Source organism: Lotus japonicus, chromosome 6, assembly GCF_012489685.1.
Source record: "Lotus japonicus ecotype B-129 chromosome 6, LjGifu_v1.2".
Classification (NCBI taxonomy): domain Eukaryota; kingdom Viridiplantae; phylum Streptophyta; class Magnoliopsida; order Fabales; family Fabaceae; genus Lotus; species Lotus japonicus.
This window is the reverse complement of record NC_080046.1, coordinates 44652759-44675075: the sequence shown is the minus strand read 5'-3', so window position 1 is coordinate 44675075 and position 22317 is coordinate 44652759. Positions and strand designations below refer to the sequence as shown.

General features: G+C 35.8%; 1 protein-coding gene across 1 annotated transcript; it reads left to right on the top strand.

The window, feature by feature from the left end:
- The first annotated feature begins 12193 nt into the window (after nt 1-12193).
- On the top strand, nt 12194-18741 carry LOC130723671 (FHA domain-containing protein DDL). Its single transcript, XM_057574781.1, has 10 exons — nt 12194-12953; nt 15016-15044; nt 16351-16414; nt 16606-16663; nt 16763-16855; nt 17554-17668; nt 17776-17823; nt 17917-17962; nt 18074-18144; nt 18446-18741. The coding sequence occupies exons 1-10, from the start codon at nt 12375-12377 to the stop codon at nt 18483-18485; spliced, it is 1143 nt and encodes a 380-aa protein (XP_057430764.1). The 5' UTR covers nt 12194-12374; the 3' UTR covers nt 18486-18741.
- Nucleotides 18742-22317: the final 3576 nt, after the last annotated feature.

Sequence of the window (22317 nt, the reverse complement as noted above, 5' to 3'; positions counted from 1 at the left end):
AAGATTGAAAGATGCGGTTGAAAATAATCTCACACACGCAAGCTATATTCAAAACCTTCTAAGCATTCTTTCATCTGAATTCATTGTGTTTACTCTTAGTTTTTCAGAAGCAAATTCTTTGTAAACATTCTTTCTTAAACTGTTGTTTAGTTACCTTTAGGAGATCAAGTTTGATCAGATCCTAGAGAAGACTAAGAGAGTGAATCTTAGTGTGAGCTAAGTCAGTGTATTGTTAGTCACTTGTAGGTTTCAAGTGCAGTTGTAACATTTACCTGATTAGTGGATTGCCTTCATTCTAAGAAGGCAGAAATCACCTTAACGGGTAGACTGGATTAGCTTGAGTGATTCATCAAGTGAATCAGGATAAAATCCTCTTGTGCTTTTTTATCTCTTATCTTAAGCACTTTGTTCTCGAAAGATTTGTTAAAATCTTTAAGGTAGAAGTTTTATTCTGAAAACGTTATTCAAACCCCCCCTTTCTACCGTTTTTCATACCTTCAATTTCTTGGTTCATGGATCATTTTAATTTGCTCAAAGTGATCATAATTTATATTTTACAATTTCATAAAGTTCCTCATAATTTTTAATATAGTTATATATCCATTATATATTTTTCTCCTAACTCTGTGAGATAAATTCTTCAGTGTCTAAATCAATTTATACCAGTTTACAAAATATCTTTCCTAAATATCTAAACATCCTTATCCTCCCTTTGTCGACATCCCTCTCTCTCTCATTACACTTTTTCATTTTCCCTTCCTTTTCTTCTGCAGACCCATTTCTTACACTTCTTCTTCTATATATATTATGTCCTCTTCTCCTTTCTTTTCATTTTCTTTCTTTTGTGCAGCAAACACCACCACCAACATATATCAATTTTATCTCCATTCTTTTCTTTTTCCAACGTGCACCCACCAGCACCCATTCCTTCTTCTTCACTTCTTGTTGCTGAACCCTCCCACCATGTTTTCTTCTCCATTCTTTTCTTTTGCTGCAGTAAGCAGACATCACCACCGACGTCCTTCTCTTCCTCTCGACGAGGCCACGACGACACTACCCACGCAGCACCATGCTCCATGCTTCTTCTTCACGTTGTAGCACCACAAATCACAAACACCACCATGCTTCGTTCCCCTCACGAGGCCAGCCACCATCAAGCTTCACCTTCATCATTTTCACTGGCCATGACAAGGCACCACCACCATGAACACGGCAGCAACGACCACCACTCCATCCTTCTTCTCACGTGAAAGCCACCAAGGTCCAGCCACCATAACCTCTCTTCTCCATGGACAACGAGCAACCACCACCATACGAGACCAGCAACCATGGGCGAAGAAGCATAGAAAAGGACGAAGAGAAACAGAGGTGAAATCAACGTGGAAACAGAGAAAACGACGCCGCCGACGTCGCCGACGCCGCAATCTTCGACCTTTGATTCCGGTGTCATCGGACCTCCGTTCATAGCAAGGTTAATACTGTTGAGATCCTTGCGACGTGCACAACAAAACCCATGTTCCGAATCGTCGTTCCATCGCCGTCGACCACCGCCGCTGCCGCCTTCGGGAGCTTTTTCCGGTCAACTCCGCCGACGAATGGAAAAACGGAGTGTACTGCTACGATCCTTGCCGTGAGGAGAGCAAACCCCTATTTTCAATTTCATATTTGGGTCATTTTATTCGACGACCCCGACGTCCACCGTCGACCTTCGACTGAACTTTCTGGGCAAACCGTCGACTCTTTGGGGAAACGGACAGCGCCGTTGAACTCCTTGCCGCGAAAGGATGAAGGAACAACCTTTCTTTGTGTCTCCGGCGACAGTTCCTCCGTCAGTCCCGTGAGCCACAACTTTCTCTAGCGACTCTTCGCCGACAAGTTTCAGAAACTTGATTTTCGTAAGCCTTCAACTCTTGTATATGTTTTAGCCTCGAGTAAGCAAGTTTTAAAGAAAAATAAACATTTTCATTGTTATTGTGAAAATCGAAGTTTAACAGTTGATTAGTGAAGAGTTGCGATTTATTTTACAAAATGGTTTTCATTTCAAAAAGGGATAAGTACTCTACTAATTATTGTAGTTGTTGACTGAGAAAGAGTCGTTTAACATGTGTTCGCTTTGAGTCAATTGCCTGAAGTCATAGCTCTAGACTTGAGTAGTAAGTAGCTCGATTAGTGATTTCGTTAAGTATGCTTGTGAAAGGTACGACGAACGGAAGCACCTTGCATCGAAGCTACACAATGGAAGGAATCGAGCCGACGCAGGCAACCAAAGATGTAATCGGATCGGAGTTGCACCTTAGTATGGAAATTGGCTAAGGTTAGGGCAACTTACTTACTAGCTATTTGTATTGTAGGCGTCGATAACTTCGACTTGAATATTGCTTGATATTGAATGTTGTTTATCGTTTTGAACTGGAAAATGTTTTCTGGAGGTTTCGGCCGAGTGAACTTATATGAGACGTGTGTCTCCGTTTTCTGAGAGGCTTCGGTCGTTTACTGGTTTCTGTCTTACGATTTCCGCACAGAATTATTGTCGTATTGCTTCTTATAGCTTGAGATATTGATATTGTTGTCGAATCGTGCGCTTTGACGCGATTGCGAAGTGCAGGACATTTGAATTGATTCTATTGGTCATTCGGGTTGAAAGAATAACCCTAGGCAGGTCCTGACCTGAGGTCTGAGATCTAGCCCTCTTTGAAATACTTAGGCTTTTCCCGGGGATTTTATTTGGAGGATTTGGGAAACTTTAAATAGATAGAATTTGGAACTTGAGAACTTATGAAACTCGGATTTTGATAATAAACCTCATAACTTGATTAACTCAACTTGAAATGCTTTGATTAACTAACGAGACCTTTAGGGAACTTAAGAGTTGGAAATGATTGTGAAAAACGGGAAATAGTCGAAAAGCCTTGAACTTGAGATGATTTGATGGTCACCACGGGGATGAACCATAATGACCAGGGAAATGTCACTGAGTGCAATACGTACTCCGACTTTTCACAGCCTAGTCTCAAAGACAACTTTGACCTTCGGGTACTTTTTAATTGAGATTTGTAGTTAAACACTACTTCCACGTTGATTTCACCTCTGTTTCTCTTCGTCCTTTTCTATGCTTCTTCGCCCATGGTTGCTGGTCTCGTATGGTGGTGGTTGCTCGTTGTCCATGGAGAAGAGAGGTTATGGTGGCTGGACCTTGGTGGCTTTCACGTGAGAAGAAGGATGGAGTGGTGGTCGTTGCTGTCGTGTTCATGGTGGTGGTGCCTTGTCATGGCCAGTGAAAATGATGAAGGTGAAGCTTGATGGTGGCTGGCCTCGTGAGGGGAACGAAGCATGATGGTGTTTGTGATTTGTGGTGCTACAACGTGAAGAAGAAGCATGGAGCATGGTGCTGCGTGGGTAGTGCCGTCGTGGCCTCGTCGAGAGGAAGAGAAGGACGTCGGTGGTGATGTCTGCTTACTGCAGCAAAAGAAAAGAATGGAGAAGAAAACATGGTGGGAGGGTGCAGCAACAAGAAGTGAAGAAGAAGGAATGGGTGCTGGTGGGTGCACGTTGGAAAAAGAAAAGAATGGAGATAAAATTGATATATGTTGGTGGTGGTGTTTGCTGCACAAAAGAAAGTAAATGAAAAGAAAGGAGAAGAGGACATAATATATATAGAAGAAGAAGTGTAAGAAATGGGTCTGCAGAAGAAAAGGAAGGGAAAATGAAAAAGTGTAATGAGAGAGAGAGGGATGTAGACAGAGTGAGGGAGGATAAGGATGTTTAGATATTTAGGAAATATATTTTGTAAACCGGTATAAATTGATGTAGACACTGAAGAATTTAGCTCACAGAGTTAGGAGAAAAATATATAATGGACATATAATTATATTAAAAAATTATGAGGAACTTTATGAAATAGTAAAATATAAATTATGATCACTTTGAGCAAATTAAAATGATCCATGAACTAAGAAATGAGTAGAAATTAAGCTAAAGAATAATCGTTAGATAATTAGAACAAATATAACGTTGTCATATTATACAATTAAGCTAAGTATCCTTCCATAAAAGGTTGATACTTGCTCTGGGTTATTTTTAAATGAGAAAATGGCTTGAACGCAGTCTGCTTCAAAATATTCCGCAAAACTACTTTTTGCAATTAACGTCGGATGGAGAAACTTCCTTCTGAAGAAAGATTGGAAACATCGAGAGAAATCGGTACCCGCGTGTGGATTCTTCGTTTGAAGCTCCGAATAGAAAAAGTCTTCATCGACAGTTTATTTTAAGGTTCTTGAACTATCAGGGATTCAGTTTCGGCAAACTTCCGAGAATTGGAATCGGACGTTCGTACATTCCAGGGTTTCGTGTCGAAACACTTGTCATGGAAAGGAATGAGAGAAATTCTTATATTCCTTTGAATGATTTTTTTGAATTTCGTTTCTACAGTGCTTTAAGAGCGGATTAGCCCTTCACTAACGCTTTCGCCCTAAGGCGGAAGTGAATATGACTCGTGCTATAACCTACCGTGACTATAGTACTATTCTTAGTCATTTCTTGAACTTTCTTCGTCATTAATTCATTAAAATTAGTGAACACTCGTTTAGGTTTCCTCTCACACTTACACTGTAACCAAGGCGTGAGTCGGAAATTAATTAATTATCCTAATCTAAAAATGTGGGTCTTACACCGAGCACCACCGCCATTCTCTTTCCCAGCACCAAGGCAGGTCTCGATTTGATTCATCATGCATCTGTCCCTGGTTCTTTTTTCCTCTCTTTATTATTCTCTTTCTCATAAAGATCAAACTCACAAAAAGTTTGGGTTTTTGTTTGAAATGTGTTTACTTTTCTTGAATTTGATCATGTCTGTTGTAGGGTAGTTCATGAGTCAAATGATGAGTTTCTGGCCTTTGATTTCTTTTGTTGCAGGGTAGTTCATGAGTCAAATTTGACGGAAAATTACACTTAAAACGTGTGTTTGAATTCAAGGTTCCAGGTCTGGGTTTGTAGGGGTTGTTGATGATGATGGATGAAGACATGAATTGATGTAGATGATGATGTTGGGAGATGATGATGAATTGATCAAGATGATGAATTGTTTAATGGGTGAGAACACCGGGTGTTTTATGGATCAAGATGTTGGGAGATGATGATGAATTGATAAATATGATGAATTGTTTAATGGATGAAAATTACACTTAAAAACAGGTGTTTTAATTACTGAATTTTTTTTATTTAATTTGTTTTATTTTTTATTTTCATTTTTTTATTTATTTGATGAGGAATCTAAATAAGAATATTCCGTTTAAAATTGAACGAAAGCTAACGGCATACCTGATTTTCACAAATTGAAACAAAGGGGACTAAAATCGCGCAATTAGAACAAAGGGGATTGAAATTACACAAAGGTCAAACATCAGGGACCAAAAGTGCAATTAAGCCAAGTCAACTTACTTAGACCATTCATTTACTTAGTCTCATATTATACCATTATTCCAGGTTAACTTAGATCATCATTTTATCATCAAGATTAATTAGAAATTATTCATTTAATAGAGCATAATTAACTACTAGTAATCCAATTAATCCAAGATAATAAAATTATCAAAACTAACAAGTTCTTATTTCATTTGAAATTGTTTCAGATCTGTCGATTGAGAAATCACATAAAAATAAAAATACAATTCCCATCTGTGAAAATCATGAAAATCACCATTTTGAGAGCATTTATGCTTAAAAGTCCAATATTTCATGAAAACATCCATAACTTAGTTGACTCTTTCGTATTTTAAAGTTAAATTCATCTTTAATTCATCATAAGTTAAAGCAACACATAAGATTAGTTCATGATATCCAAAACCATTATTTATGTCCATAACTTAATTCAATTTGAAATTCATAAATTAAGGGTTGTAAGGTATGTTTTTCATGCTTAAAATCATTAATATAAGCTTAGAAATAGGTTCTGGAAGTGAAAGAACCTCAAAATCGCAAATCTGGAAATTTCCAGAAATTGACTCGCCGGAGAAGATGAAGATGCGGCGGCGGCAGCGGCGGAGTTCCTCGCCAGAGATGAATGGATTACGGATTCAGATTCTCCTTTCTTCTAGAAGAACAACCCTTTTTAAATCGTCTCAATCGGAGTTTGGACGAGGGATAAAAACACGTTTTAAGTTGACGATTCTCGCCGGAAAACTTGACAGCACAGTGGCAGCGATGAACACGATGAACAACTTTAAGAAAGTGCCCATAAATAACCTCAATCAGCCCAGAACTTTACCAAACTTTCCAGGTTAGATATTTAGGCTTCCGGGAACATGATGGTGGTGGTTTTGGAGCGATTTGAGAAGGTTTCAAAAATAGGTAAAGGTTGAAGATGAAGAACAAGTTGAAGATTGAACCCAAAACTCAAGAAAACGTGCCCAGAACTTTGCCAAACTCTCCAGATTAAATCCTTACACACCCAGAAACATAATTGAAGTGGTTTTAGAGATAATGGAAGAGGATTTCGCGAACCAAAAGGAGAAAATAAAGAACAAGTTAAAGGTTTGTAAGGGAAATTAGGAGCTTCTTTCTCTGATTCCTGAAGCTAGGTTGAGTCTGAAGTGTTGTGTGACCTTAGGGCTGCAGAAGGGTCAAATTTATAGGCCAAGGGTTGAAGAATGTTGAAGGACAAGTGGTCTAGAAAGTTCATGCACAAAGACAAGTGTTTATGAAAATTCATGCATGAAAACAGGTGTCCTTGCACTTGTCTTTCTACCATAAAGACAAGTTGCATTCTTCATGCAATTAATCCTTCTAAATACATCAGATTGAAACATATTTAGTCAAATTCGTGGATCATCCAAGGTGTGTGAGAAATAGGTTTTGATTTTTAATCATTTGTCAAAGTATTATATTTTATTTGATTTTTCTTGAATTTAATTTCTAACAATTCCATATTAAGGTACTAAGTTTAGAATCTTGACTCAAAATAATTATTTACTTCATAAACATATTTTCTTTTTAAATCGTTTCATTTTATGATAATGCACACACAATAATAATTATATTAATAATAATAATACCAATAATCTATTAAATTAGTGGAGGGAAAAATAGGATGTTACATCGTTCAGGGTCGTGTTTGGTTTTATGTTTTGAAATCTTAAAAAAAAAACTAGTTTTCAGTTTTAGATTTTTTTTTGTGGTTTTCAGTTTCAAAAATGTTATAGTCAACTTTGTACGTTCACAATTACTGATTTATAAATTCACGGTAGTGGGTGGTGAATGAAATATGATAGTGGAGGGGTAGGGTGGTAGAGGTCGATATTACCTAGTGGCGACGGCGATGCCAGTGTCGTTAGCGGTGGAGATAGTTGTGGTTGCGGTGGTGGTGCAACTGATTGTTGTCAAATGATTGACTGTTCGTTGGAAATGAGAGACTGGTTGAATTGCACGGTGTGCATGAGAATGTGAGAAATTTCTCATGAGCTATTATTAGTATTATTTTTGTTGTTATTTTTAGGCTAAACTATTGTTGTGTAGCATAGAACTTATTTTGAAGTTAAAATGTTGTTATTAAAACAGCAGAAATAGATATTAAATAGAAATAGACTTACGAAAATTATTAAATTAAATACATAAGTTATAAAAAGAAAACGAAATTAAAATAACTCTATAAATTCTGGAATTTTCGTGAATAGTGACTAGGAGAGAGAAAAAATGTGCTATTATATTTAATTTGGATTTAAAAAAGAGATTTTTGCACAAATCTTGACCAAATCTTTTGGAAATTAAGAAAATATGATAACCTTAAATAAAATTAGTTTTTTTTTGTTACACAAATAAATAAAATTAGTTGAATATCTGAATATCATTAAAAATAATTATTTTTAATAAAAATAAATAAATCCTTGATTGATTTGTATTTATTTTAACTAAATGTTAAAATAGGTAATTTAGAACTTGTATCTTGGAGATTTGTTTTTAAAAAAAATTGAAAGATGGTTATAGAAATATTAGAAAATAATCTTAGGATGATTATAAATACTTTATAAGTAATAAAATATTTAATTTCAGAATTTTGGTATTTTTATCTTAATTAATTAATAAAACTTGGAATTGCTTGTTAAGCAAGAAATTTAAGTTATTTTGGTTTCAAATTTTTAGAGAAGCTTCTAAATTAGGAGAAATCTCATAAAATTGATTGTTGATAAGTTTTTATATGATGAACATTTAAAATTGTTATTTTATGAATTTTCAGAAAGAAAATATGTTGAGATTTCATCTAAAAATTAAAATATGGGAAATTGTTGAACCATGACTTGAGGAAAAAGCTAAAGGGGTGGAATTCATAATATTTTCCCCTTAGTGGTTATGGCTGAAATCTTAGTGGCCTAGGGCTAGAGAAATAGTCTTTCTTATAGGACTACGTAGTGAACAGAAAAACCAAAAACCCTAGAAGTTGTCTCCCTCACTTGAAAAATACACTTGAGAGCATCAAACTCAAATTCCCTTGCTCTCTTTTGGCCGAACTCCTTCTCTCCCTTTGTTGATCAACAATGACTTTTCTTTCCTTCGTTTGTTGAGGTTCCCTCGCATGCACTACTACTTAAGGAGGTAAGGGTAACTTCTGTCTAATGCGTGCATCTGTGTGTTTTTCATTTTCTTGCATGATACGTGAAGTGAAGGTGTTCAAGGCATTGTATTTTTGGATATATTGTTGTTTCTTGTGTTAATAACATGCTCTCTTTTGTTGAATCGTCTGTTGAAAGGAATATGTTGTTTATTGAAAATTTTACGGAATTAACTTATTGGAAAACTCATGAAATTAACTTGCGGGTTATTAGTTTGATTAAGGGGATATACCTTAATCTATTTGTTGGTTGTTTGATTAAGGGGATATACCTTAATCTTGTTGTTGGTATTTTGATTAAGGGGATAAACCTTAATCATGTGTATTGTTTCTATGTTGTCATCTATTTGATTTTATATGATATGTTGTTATCTTGTTTTATTTCAAAATTTAAAGATAGGGTTGTTAGTTTTAGTTTGTTGTTATTGTGGTTATCTATTTGGATTTTGAACCTATGCAAGAATTAAAATTCGGTTATTTTCTTGTTGTTGTCATTGTTTTCGAAGTTAACCCTTTATGTTTGGTAATTGCTACTGGGACGCTTAACGCTATTAGGTCATCGACCGTCGAGTGATGAAGTATGACTTGCTTAGAGTCTATGGATTGCGATGTGGCAATACAGTTGGGCGACGAGAAGCTTGAGGCGGTGAAGATAGAGATCTTGAATTTCTTAGAACTTTATTAAGTTGACTTGTGATTTTCAACGTTTGCCTAAATATTATTTTAAAATTTGACGTTATCTATTAATTTAATCTGGGTTAATATAACGCAATATTTATTGGGTAATATATTTATTACAAGATTTTTGAAAATATTAAAATTGAATTGTGTGTATCAAGCGAGGGCTAAACTCTTGAATTCAAGTAAAAACTCTTGGGTTGTTCTGTCTAAGGTTAGAAGGCTTTTAATCAGGCATTGTGCCGGGGCCGCTTACCTGGGAACATCTCTGACTATTGCTTGGGTGATGATGGGCCTTATTTTCGAAAATCTATATCACCTTTTGAAAAAAACTCCGAGTTAGTCCCTAAACTTGTTGGGTTACTAATGTGATCCCCGGTTGAGAAATTAGGGTGTTACAGTGGGCAATGGCAGCAATGACAGTGTTGGTGGTTGAGGTGGAAGTGGTGGTGGCGACAACAATAGTGGTGGCGGCGACAATTGTGGAGGGTGGTGGTGGATGTGAAAGTGCGGTGTTGGAGGGTGCTTGTGCAAGTACTAGTAGTGGACACCGGTTGTGGAGGTGTTTGTGGTGGGGATGGTGGTGTTGGGTGGTGATGGTGCGTCAATGGAGACAATGGTGCAGGGTCGGGCCGATAGGTGTGAGTGGTGGTAGCGATGGAGGTGACGATAACAGTGGCAATGATTATGGTGGTGAAAGTGGTGGGGGTGATGGTGATTATAGGTGACAATATGGGTTGGCGGGCTTGACTCGAGCGTCATTGGCTCGTTGAAATGCGGGTTGGGTTAGACTAGCACACTTTTGACATTTGGGTTCATAGTCTCAACTCAACATATTTTGGCGGGCCGGCGAGCTAGCCCCCTTAGAAAATGAAGGGAAAAAAGTTGTGCAGTGAGAAATGTTATGAAATCTTTCCCTTTTTGCATGTTGGCGCATGTAAAAATTAGAATTATTATGATATTATACTTGTTCTTTATCTTTAAATGTCATGAGCTCAACAAGACAGCCTCGCCAATAGCAATTCCAAAAAATTATTTACCTTGCGTAGTTATTAAAAACTATAATTGTAACCTCAATAGCAACCACCCAGTGTAAGTGTTAATAACCTTCACCAAATCATTTGTAAATATCATTTTTTCTTTGTACGACCAAGATTTGGTCATGTGGTACAACTCTATGTTTTGATGATAACAAGTTTATTATTGTATATGAACAATTAGGGTACTCTAACGTTTTTCTTTTAAGTGTGTGACAAACAGGTTCTGATTCTGATTCAAAGATATATATATATATATATGTCAGAAGTTAAAGACCAAAGAGTAACCAATGAAACGCTGCTGCAATCACTACGTTCTTCTGAACGGTAGTAAACGCTTCAGATATTCTGAAGATTAAAGCTCTGATGTAAACTCTGATTATTTCAAGTGCTGAAGTTCTGAAGACCAGAAGTTCTGAGTGAACGGTCCAGAAGCTGAAGACCTGAAGATTTTGAAGTCCAAGAGTAAGCTGGCTCTCAAGACCAAAGTACTTCCAATTCTGAAGACCAGAAGTTCAGAGTGAACGGTCCAGAAGCAGAAGTTCTAAAGGTCAGAGGATACAAGCTTCCTTCTGACTCTGATCACATTGCTTCACAAGTTCCAACATGAAGCGTCGCCCAAGATTAGGAGTCAACTAGGTTAAGGTAATGTCATTGTCAATAGTACAAAAGCAAGTGTACTATTCTGACCGCCTTACCTACGATGATCAGCCACAGCAGGTTCTGGAAATTCCAGAATTGCCCTCCGACGGATGGATTCTTTCAACGGATACAAACCCTAAACCTTAGAGTATTTAAAGGCTGAAGATAGAAGAAATTGGCTAAGAAACTATTGTGCAATACAAGTGAAAATCTTCAAGCGAATACCTTAGCAATATTTCTTCATTGTTCTTTTTGTATTTACCTTTTCTTGTTTAGAAGCATCTATTTGTAAACCAAACCTTCTACAAACTTTGTTTGTATTTTCCTTGAGAGACCAATGAGGTCAGGATTCTTGAGAAGACTAAGACTTGTGTGTCTTAATGTTGCTAGTTCTTAGATTTGTTAGTCACTGAGCAAGTTATGCTAGTGTAGTTGTAACAATCTTTGAATAGTGAATTGCCTTCATTCTAAGAAGAAAGAAATCACCTTAACAGATGGACTGAATTAGCTTGAGTGATTTATCAAGTGAACGAGGATAAAATCCTTGTGTGCTTTTCTCTATCCTTTATCTCTTGCACCTTGTGTTCTTTATACCGAAAAGATTTATCAAAATCTTAGAGGGAAAGCTTTGAAACTTCAAAACCCTATTCAAACCCCCCCTCCCCCCCCCCCTTCTAGTGTTTTTCATACCTTCATTCTTTGATACACATTCCCTTAATTTTCTTAACATTACTGGATGTGTTATACAATCATCAGCAAGGCTTTACTTCGACCAATAATAATCAACCAATAGTTACAAACGATAATGTCAAGCAATCATGAAAATTTCAAACAAAACGCAATTTACAAATAAGAATGAAATATGAGTTGGGTGGCTGACCCAAACCCAATCTATCATTAGCCCGCCAAAATGCCGGTTGGGTTGAGTTGACCCGCTTTCAAAACCTCAACCCAACTCACAAAATGTTACGCCAAAAAGGTTGACCTAGAGGGCAAACCCATTTTGCCATCCCTAGAGGTAATGATATTAAATGTTATCGAAACTAAAAATCATAATCACAAAACCACATTTTGTAGTTTTGAAAGTTAAACCGTTTCAAAATTGAGTAAAAACCTATTTTAGCTCAATCTTTGCCAAACACGCTTTGTTTACATCGTATTAAGAATGATAGCATCGACCCTAATAGGGCCATGGCAGAAGGAGAGTAAAATAAAAATAATTCACTAGAAAGAAAGAAAATAGTTGGAAATGTTGATAAACCCTAAACCTGACCAGGCTAACCCATCTTCCATTGATTATGCAATTGAGCATTCACAACTACATAGAGAGAATTACAAACAACACGAACACGTGATGTAATAGTGTTACTTACTTCTGGAACTCTCAATTCTCTACGGGCAGGACCACCATTTTCTACCATGGGTCGTCACTCATCGACCAACCACTCTCCCTCCTCCCGCCGTCACCGGAGCCACCGCAGCATCTCCCCGCCGCCGCAAGAGAAGCATCGGCATTCGAGTCGCGGGGCGGAGGCGGACCGTCCGGGTTCTGGTTCGCCGGATCCTCCTCCTCGCTCCCCCTCTCCACGAACGAAGCGCTTGAAGAGAGCTCAACAACCTGAACGTGAGCGCGAGAGGAGCAGAGGGAGGGGTTCGGAGAGGGAAGGTGTTGAGAGGAAGAGGGTGGAGAACGACGAGGAGGGGGACGGCGAGAGGAGCAGAGGGAGGGATTCAGAGAGGAAGAGGACGGAGAACGATGATGAGGGTGACGGTGAGAGGAGCAGAGGGAGGGGTTCGGAGAGGGAGGCTGTTGAGAGGAGGGAGAGGAAGAGGACGGAGAATGATGAGGAGGGTAATGGCGGAGGAAGGAACAGCAGGTCGTCAAGGTCGAGGCACGAGAGGTCATCGCCGGAGCGCCACCACAACGGAAGGAGCAGGCACAGGTCTCAGTCGCCGCAGCGTCACGACTACGCCGGGAACACAAAGCCTCGTGATGAGGTGTCCGGTGATATCCAACCCTAGTCCAAACTATTGCTCCAACTTTGAATTTTTTGTTAAATTTTGCTTGTTTATGTTTGATGTTGTTGCTGGAATTGAAGAAATGGGGTGTGGTTTTTTAAGATATAATGTTATGCTGCTCTCCTTGGATCCTGTTTGAGCGTTTTGGTAGTGAGTTGGTTTGAAATTTAGGTATTGCTAGATGTTGATTGAATATATGGAATATAGAGTTTTGGAGGTAATTTAGGAAACTGTAAAGCTTCTTCAGATTATGAGTAGATCTCAGACTCTTTTCACAAACAAAGTGTTAATGTGATTGGAGGATTTAGTTTTGTTTGGAGGGAATAGTCTGATGAATGATTTCCTGATGGTGGTTTCAAATCAAATGTTTAATGTGACAACAGAAATGCAATAAAAATTAGGTGATTGTTATTGAAAGGGAACTATGGAAATTGTGATTGTGAGAGGTCTGCTCCCATTAACTTGTGCATTGACGGTTATTAGAAGCCACTTTGGATTTGGAGTGCATTCTTTTGTGTTTACATCACGAAATTGTGATAGGTAGAGTTGACAGATAATATCCTGGTACTTTTCATTTGATATTCCTTATTTTACTTTTGTAGACGACCATTGCCTGATTCAAGAGTTGCCTTTTTCTTTTTGAGTGCATGTTGATTTGATCTCGCTTACTGTTGTCATAATGTTACTAGACAGACCTATTAGGGAGTGGTGGTGTCATCACAAGACATTTTCTTCAGTATTGTAGTATTGAAAATTAAGTAAGGTTTAAGGTGAGGATCTGGTACCTTGGGACTTATGGAGGCTATAAAATGAAGCTTCTAGTACTTAATTTGTAATTTTAGTTAATAGGTTATTGTTGAGTATAAACATGATGGGTAAGTGATTTACTTTTTGTAATGAAGAAAAATGATGATAAGGACAACAGGTCATCAGGGAAGCCATCATTTAACAAAGTCTATTCATTAACCAGTGATGAACTGATTAAAAGCATGGCGTCTGGGAACATGAGTGCATACTAGTGATTGTTTTCAAAAGATCAAATATTTAGTTATTTATTTTTGCATCATCTTTTTCGTGTTTTCATCCTTAATTTTCAAAGATTGAGGGAAAAGGGAAATTATGATTATTGTACTTCATTCCTCGCCTTCATGGTTTTCTTTCTTTTTTAGTCTTCTATGTCTTGGGTGTGCCAGGGCGGGTTGGGGGGAGTCAAGTCAAGTAAACTTATTAGAGATAGCCATCAAGCTTAAATGGGTTACAGTTTTGATAAGCTGTTTTTTAACGTCTTTGACTGCTGAATTTGGTATGGAAGATTCACGTTGGAGCACCTATGCCTAATTTTTCTTCAGTTTTAAAAGTTGTGTTCGATTTTAAAGGAAAATTTTACCACTCGATTGTAAGACCTGCGATGTTGTATAATACTGAATGATGGGCAATTAAGAGTCAACAAGAAATTAAACTCAATGTTGTAGGGACGAGAATATTATGATGATGGATGTGTTGACACACAAGGCATACTAAGTTAAGAACAAATGCATTAAGAAAGAAAGTTGGGATAGCATCTATTGTTGTAAAAATGGTAGAACCTCACCTTAGGCAGTTTGGGCATGTCTGGAGAAGATATTTAGAAACCCCCAGTTGGAGGGTAGTCCCTTAGTTAGAGGTAGGGAGAGGCATAGAAAAACTTTGTCAAACATTAAGAAGGATTTAGATTTAAATTGTTTGTGTCATCACTCATCACACGAGTTATAATAGGAAATTATGGCTGGTTTGATCCATGTGGTTGACCCCATGGAAAAAGTCTATGATGCTGTTGACTTTTTCTTTAAGAACAAGTTGATTTTGTCCTGTCTCCACTCTCCCCTCTTGGTTCCCACAATTTTGCTTTATTTATTTTCCCTTCGTGCATTTAATTTCCATTTCCCCTTATTTCCTCACATTACTGTGGTCTCTGTATTCCTGTTTTGTACTTCTTTACATGTTAAAGTTTCACATTTCCCTGGAATTGATTCTGATCTAGATTTCTGTTTAATTTGTGCAGCATACAAACTCAAGAGGTGCTGAACAGATGTAAGCTGCTGTTTCAACTTTGAATTGCATATTCACGTGTTTGCATTGCTGCTTGTTCATATTGACATACTGTTTAATTTTCAGTTTTTGTTTGATTTAGACCTTTGACAACAGTGCTATATTTGAAGTAATTTTGTCCTTCAACCTGCTGCAAATTTTTTTTGTTCATTTTTGTTTTGTTGTATTTTCCTGAATTGCGTCTAAGAAAAGGTTTCTTTGTTGTTGAGAGTCTTTTGACAATACAAACTTTGATGAAAGCATATCTTCTATTTATTGCTTTGGTGATTGGAATGGAGCAAATGTACTAATGTTATGTATAGAATTTCTGAATTTAGGGCAATTGACCTTTGGATTCAGAAAATACATTTATTGAAAATGTTTGTTTTTTATGGAGCCCAATTGTGTTGACTGATCCTTATAGGTGACTCCATCTAGTAGGATAAGACCTATTTCTGTCTGTTAGTGGTAATATTTGGCTTGAGAGAAGAAAACTCTAGGTGAATACTTGAATTTGTAAAGAGCTCGTCTGGTGTGTATAAAATGATTTATCTGAGAATGGATTTTAGATGAGTATGGGGATTTGTAATGAGATGATCACATTTACATTATTTAATTTATTAAATTGCCTACTAGCTTAGTAATCTAGTATATGTGCTTCTGTGAAACAAATATTTTGGTGAGAGTCTATGGAGATTAAATGATTCATGTACACTAAATGGCTAAGATGGAAATGAAGAAGGCTGTTGGAAAGTAAGGGCCAATGTGGTGATCATCTAATTGTGGTGTATCGATCAGAATGTTGGCATGCTGAGAGATAAACTGTCCAGAAAGAACACCTTCTTAAATGATTTTTTTTAAGTAATGACCCAAGACATAGTGAAGACAGAAGCTTGATGAATTAGGAAGCTGCCATCAAAGATCAAATGATACTGATTGATCCATTTAAATGCTTATGATTTGTAAATGTAATTATAGAGATAGAGATGTAAATCTCAACATGGGAAGAGTGAGTTAGATTAATCAACGAGGATAGGAGTTGAACTAGTTATGGCACTAACTAAGATTATGAAATGGTTAGTTGGCTTTTGCTATAAGCAGGATTGAAAGGTAAGTTGAAGATTTAGAATTAGTGGGTATAGCTTCTGATAACAGTATAACTGGTCACTTGGTTTCAGACTTCTGCTCCTTTCTTATATTCCCTGCTCCTTTTTCTATATTAAGTTTGAAAGTTTGTATCCTACGTTTCTGTATGGATTAGAATTAGTTGGTGTAGCTTCTGATGACAGTTTGATTGGGGCTTTGGCAGGAATGACGATGATTCTATCATGAAGATGAAGGCTGCTGAGGAGGCTCTGGAAGAAAAACAGAAGGTAACAATACGCTTCTTTTAAGATATAGTACCTGCAGTATAATGTAGTCCGCCATATGTCATTTTATGTTGGGATCAGTGTCAGATAAGTTTAAAGCTACTATTATTATTTTTTTATAATGAGGATGTACTCATAAATTTTCTGAGTGATTTAGTTATGTTGGCATTTCTGAAATCCTCTGCCATTTGCAGCAAAAACCTTCATTTGAGCTATCAGGAAATCTTGCCGCTGAAACAAACCGATTCAGAGGTATAACTTCATTTTTTAACATGTAGAACTTTCTATTTGATTTATAAGTGAGTTTCTCTTTCAGTTTTAATTCAATGATAAGCAGTATTTCCTTTTCAGGTGTTACTTTGTTGTTCAATGAACCGCCAGAGGCTCGAAAACCTGATGTTAAATGGAGGCTTTATGTTTTCAGGGGTGGTGAAGTGCTGAATGGTAAAAATAGAGCTCATTTGTATATTCGAAATCAATTATCAGAATTTACATCCAGACCACTCCATTCATCTTCTCTCTCTCTATATATATACTCTCTCATCCTCGCCTTTTCTCTCACTTTGCCCTAGTCAGTTTCTTACAAGGGGGATGTACTTAACCTACTGCTTAAGCACATTTAATATGTGCAGAAATTAATATCTGCATTTTACAAGATTCACTAGTATAGACTTGTTAAACCTAGGCCATTTTTTCCTGTGTTACCTAAGCAGAATTTTGCTTTACTGGTAAGAATAAACTTTACTTGCTCAGAGCTTGACTATTTGATATTTGGTTTTACTCTTTCGTATCATGTTGACTAGAAATTTTTTCATTGTTGTTAATTAGATGAGTTTGTAATACCTTAGCCATTTCGCTGAGCTTATATAATTACATGAGCCATCTGCCTCGCCCCCTCGACCTCCACATTTAGTTGTATTTCTGTTTGATGTTATGCTTTCACGTATACTCAGTTCCTTTTCCTTTCTTTTCTCGTATGTATATTTCCAATAGTCAATTTTAATGATTTAATGCTTTATTTAGATTAAAAATCTTCAAAAACGTTAATGTAAATGGAATTACAAGTTTTGTGACTTCCAAAGAAATTTCGTATTTCTTTCTTTCTTACTGCTTTTGCTAAAAGAAGTGTATATGGTTGACAGAGCCCCTTTACATTCATCGCCAAAGTTGTTATCTTTTTGGAAGGGAGAGAAGGGTTGCTGATATCCCAACAGATCATCCATCTTGCAGCAAGCAACATGCTGTTATTCAATTCCGGTATTTTCATTGATTTAAAGCAACCCCGAGGGGGTTCCTTTTCTTATTGATGTTTTAAGTTGACACTTGTTGAGTTTCTGAATTTTTAAAATACCTTTTCTTGTTAGGCAAGTTGAAACGGAGCAACCTGATGGTATGTTATCAAAGCAAGTAAGGTAATGCCTGATTCTTTCTTTTGTTAACTTCACACATATACAGCCAAAAGTTTCTGTATGTGCAAACCCTAATATCTGTGTGACCTGTGCCAGGCCCTACATAATGGACCTCGGAAGCACAAACAAAACTTTCCTTAATGTGAGTAGTCATTGATTCCGAGTTTCTTCATTTTTTCTGGTAGTAATGAAAGAGCTGTAGTTAGACATGCACTGAATCCATCTATGATCTATCTGATGCTTTCTGTTGCAGGAGAGTCCCATTGAACCTCAACGTTATTATGAACTGAGGGAAAAGGACACCATTAAATTTGGTAATAGTAGGTAAGTGACAAAAACATATTCGTTGTTTTTCATGACATTTGAATTTGCGACGTATCGATTTCTTAGATTGTGCCATGCAGGAATATATTTTATTACTTACTACTTTGTTTTATACAAATAAAACAAATGGTTAAGGCAGTGTTTAGATATTCGTTGGCACCAGTGTAAACGAACATTGATACTCATTTCGAGATAAAAAGTGAACATAGTAACTACTTTTATTGATTGAGATCAAAGTCTGGACACTTTGCACTCAACTAACATCCAAACATAAACTAATCTGTTTGCTTTCTAATTGCAGCCGAGAATATGTATTACTACATGAGAACTCTGCTGGATAATGAGCATTAACCTCTCCAAATCCACCCCTCATCAGAAGCGATTGATACATGTACCAGCAGTTTTTCTAATTATGTCCAACTTTTGTGTATTCCATCTTTTCAGAAGATTATAGGTTAGTTTGTCTCAGTTTCTTGATATCCATACAAGACACTAAGTGGATATTTATTTTATGTTGTAAAGTACTATCTTGTGGGCTTCTGCCAAATGAGAATTTTAGAGCATTGCTTAAGCAAAATGAACCCTTTAAGCTGATAAGTTTGTGTGGAGTCTAACAGTATGTTTGGGTATGCGAGTTACATCCTCAGAATCGCTTAAATTTTTTCAAAAGCAACAGAGGATGTCTATGAAAAGTCTTTTACCTAATTCAACTTTTCGTTTACTATGATAGTCCTATTATAAAATTTGATGATTCAAATAGAGATTTCTCACCATTAGTTAAATTCCTTTGGACCGTGAAAATGAAACCTCAATTTGTTTATTCCAAATTAGAAAGACATGTCTCAAAGGAAAACAATTCATAGAAGGCAGCCTTCATAGAATCCATATAGAAGAGAAACTCCCATAACATGTTGGTAGTTGGTACATGATGCAACACATGCAACACAAGCAACAAACGATTTGAATCAAGAGCAAAATGTCTCAAATCACTCATTTATGTAGAGTTGTTACATTATTTAATAGCAGAACTACAAATCTAAATGTTCTCTTTATTTGAAAACTAAAGTGCCATATCTGTATGGCTGTATCCGACTGATACAATATGATTTTTGAGAAGGATCACATGTAGAATTGGAATTGAATAGAACTGAATGCCCAAGACCTTCAGAGCACAATGTTAGTAGCATTGGTGGAATTGCTGGTTTCTCCATATTGTTTTCTTGTTACAAGAGTTGTGATGCTATTTATTGAGGAGTTGTGTGCATCTCTATCAAAACATGAAAGGTGTTTCCTCTGAAATAGTATATTGAACCTAAAAATATGTATGAGTGTGACATTTGTGTTAAGACAATGATACACGTGTGTTATTAATTGGAAATGCCGAAATGGTATACCATGGGGTTGAATGGGCGTATGTAATGATGAGCATCCTTTGTGCAACTTTCACATACTTTCAATATTCAAAAGATCTACTTGTATAATTCCAAGTTTCCAACTAAATGTGTGGATTCACCTCCTCATATGCGTAGATGCTCGGTTCTTAGTGATTGTAAGTTTCTTTCCTTTTTTAGTTTGTTTCTTTGGGTCTTCGGCCCTCCTTCTTAAGAAAAAAACAAGAATTTATATTTATATTAAATGATTTCTTTTGACCAAAACAATATATTAAATGTTTTCTTATACTTTTTGATATAATGATGCATATAATTATTATTTCATTGGAAATTTTCTTTTTCTTTTCTTAATTTTTTACTTTCAAAAGAAAAATAATCGATAGCGTCTAATTCTTTTCATCCTATTTTTCTCCTTTCACTATATAGTAAACTAGTACTTGTGACCCGTGCGATGCACGGGGGACATTCATTTTTGTTTATCACATGAAGTCGTTAAAAATCTATGTTATTTTTATTATGTTTATTAAAATATGATTTATGAATTGAAAGAATAAAATTAATTTCAGACATAGGAAAACATAAATTCGTAAGATTTTTTTCCTGTCATAAATGTATTTGTTTTTGTTTTGTAGAAGAAAATTCTTTTTGTTTGTGGTTTTTGTCCTTGTATTATATTTTTTATGCTTTGGAAAATTATACTTGTTTTACCCAAATGTTGCATTTCTTTTTATATAAAAGTTTAATAGTTTGAAGTAACACATGAATTACTATGAAGTTGTAAGACTTATTTAATAACATTTTAATAAATTTTTCTACTATCATTCATATGAGATCTTAAATTTATTGAAATATTTACAAAAGAAATGACTGAATTTTAATTATGCAAGCATTTTCGTGTAAACCCTTTTTTCACATGTAAAATAATGCAAGCACCTTTGAGTAAGAAGGATTTGAAAATTAAATATGAGTTTGAATTTGAGATTATCTTAGTGATAAATTTTTGGTTTGAATGAAGCATGATGATTTTTTTTGGGGTTGATGAAGAGAGGGAGAGTTTTGGGTTTAAGTTTTTATTTTCATTTGGTGAAGAAGATGAACGAACAGGGATGAAGATGATGAGAATAAAGATGATAATTTTTTTATTTTCTTGATTTGTGTTTTTTAGTAATTTTTTATTAAATTTTTACTTTCTAGATTCATTATTTATTTTGGGATTTTTTGGGTTTTGATGAAGATGAAGATGATGAATAACTCCATGAATGCATGGATTTATAATTTTTATTAACTTTTTATTCTAGAAACCGTTAAATTCTTGACGGAATTGGACGGAAATAAAAGTTGCAAGCGAAAGTGAATGTCAGGGTACCAAAGTGCAATTAATTTTTGTTAGGGACTACTTGCACGCCAAAGGTATAAGTGGAGGACTAAAGGTGTTTTTAAGCCAATGAGTTATTAAAGTATGAAACTTTTGTTCTCAACTATTTTGAATACATTATTATATTAAAATTGAATTTGTTACCAACAATATTATTATATTAAAATTGTTTGGAAAGAATATAGAGTCCTTAAAAGAGTATTAGATCTTGTAATATATAAATTCAAAATTTATATTAAAGCCCTTAGTTGGTATAATATTTATTTCAGTGCTGTGATTTTAAACGTAGTTTTAAATTATATGAAATTATATATATATATATATATATATATATATATATATGTTATTAATATGGTTTTCATTATTGTGAGACATATTCTCACTCTTAGATACATTTTTTTTCCTTTGGCCACCAGTCTCCATGGGGAAGGGGCTCCACGTGACTAATCTGTCTCGAAATACGACAGTGATGTTTCTGACCACAAAGGTATTTTTTTTACCTCAGAGGGGATCGAACCCTGGCCAGAAGTCTAGACGAAATCCCTTAAAGAAATGCACATTCACCACACTTGTGCCACCCCCTTGTAGTTTTAGATACATTTAACTCAGTAGGAAAATATGCATAAAAAAATTAAATAACAAAATAAGATAAACAAAATTTTCAAATATTTTAAGAATTCTATAAATAATATTTGATTTGTAATCTTTTAAAAATAATAAATTATATTAAAGTGTTTTTTTTAGTTACTAAAATCTTAATAAGATCATGGAACTTATAAAGGTCAATCTTCTTTTACACCATAACACTGAGCACTTACACCTTAGCTACATAAAAAAATTGCACAAAAGTCGAGAGAAATGGCCAAATGCAAATGAAAAAAACTCATCTATGCCCTACCCTGCCTACTCATTTAGTTGTACTTTTCCCCAAAATGACAGTAGCTATTTTACACCAGCCTAGGTCCAATTTAAAGCAAAACATTGAGAGTCAAATATCAAATACTTGATAGAACAAAAATCTATTAACCAAACGTAAAATAACAATGATTGACTTCGTTAGCAAACTGTCAATTACAGCTACAATTCCCAAATCTTACAATAGAAAATTCCAAACCCATAAAAAGACACCTGAGCAACCCAAGCAAATTAGTTAACTAAGAAAATAGCTGAATGCAACATTATCCATTCCTCAAATGTTGCTTCACACTCTAGCCTTATTGATGTACCAAGCTGCATTTTTACAGTCTTGTATAATGAGTGTTGCATAATGAGTGTTGCAATGTCAATATTATGAAGCTACACATTGCATCCTCAAATGATATCTTGGAGTGGCAGCTCATATTACCACTACTGCAATAATCTTGCCACCCACTTCTAGCCAGCAAACCAACATACAGACCGAATACT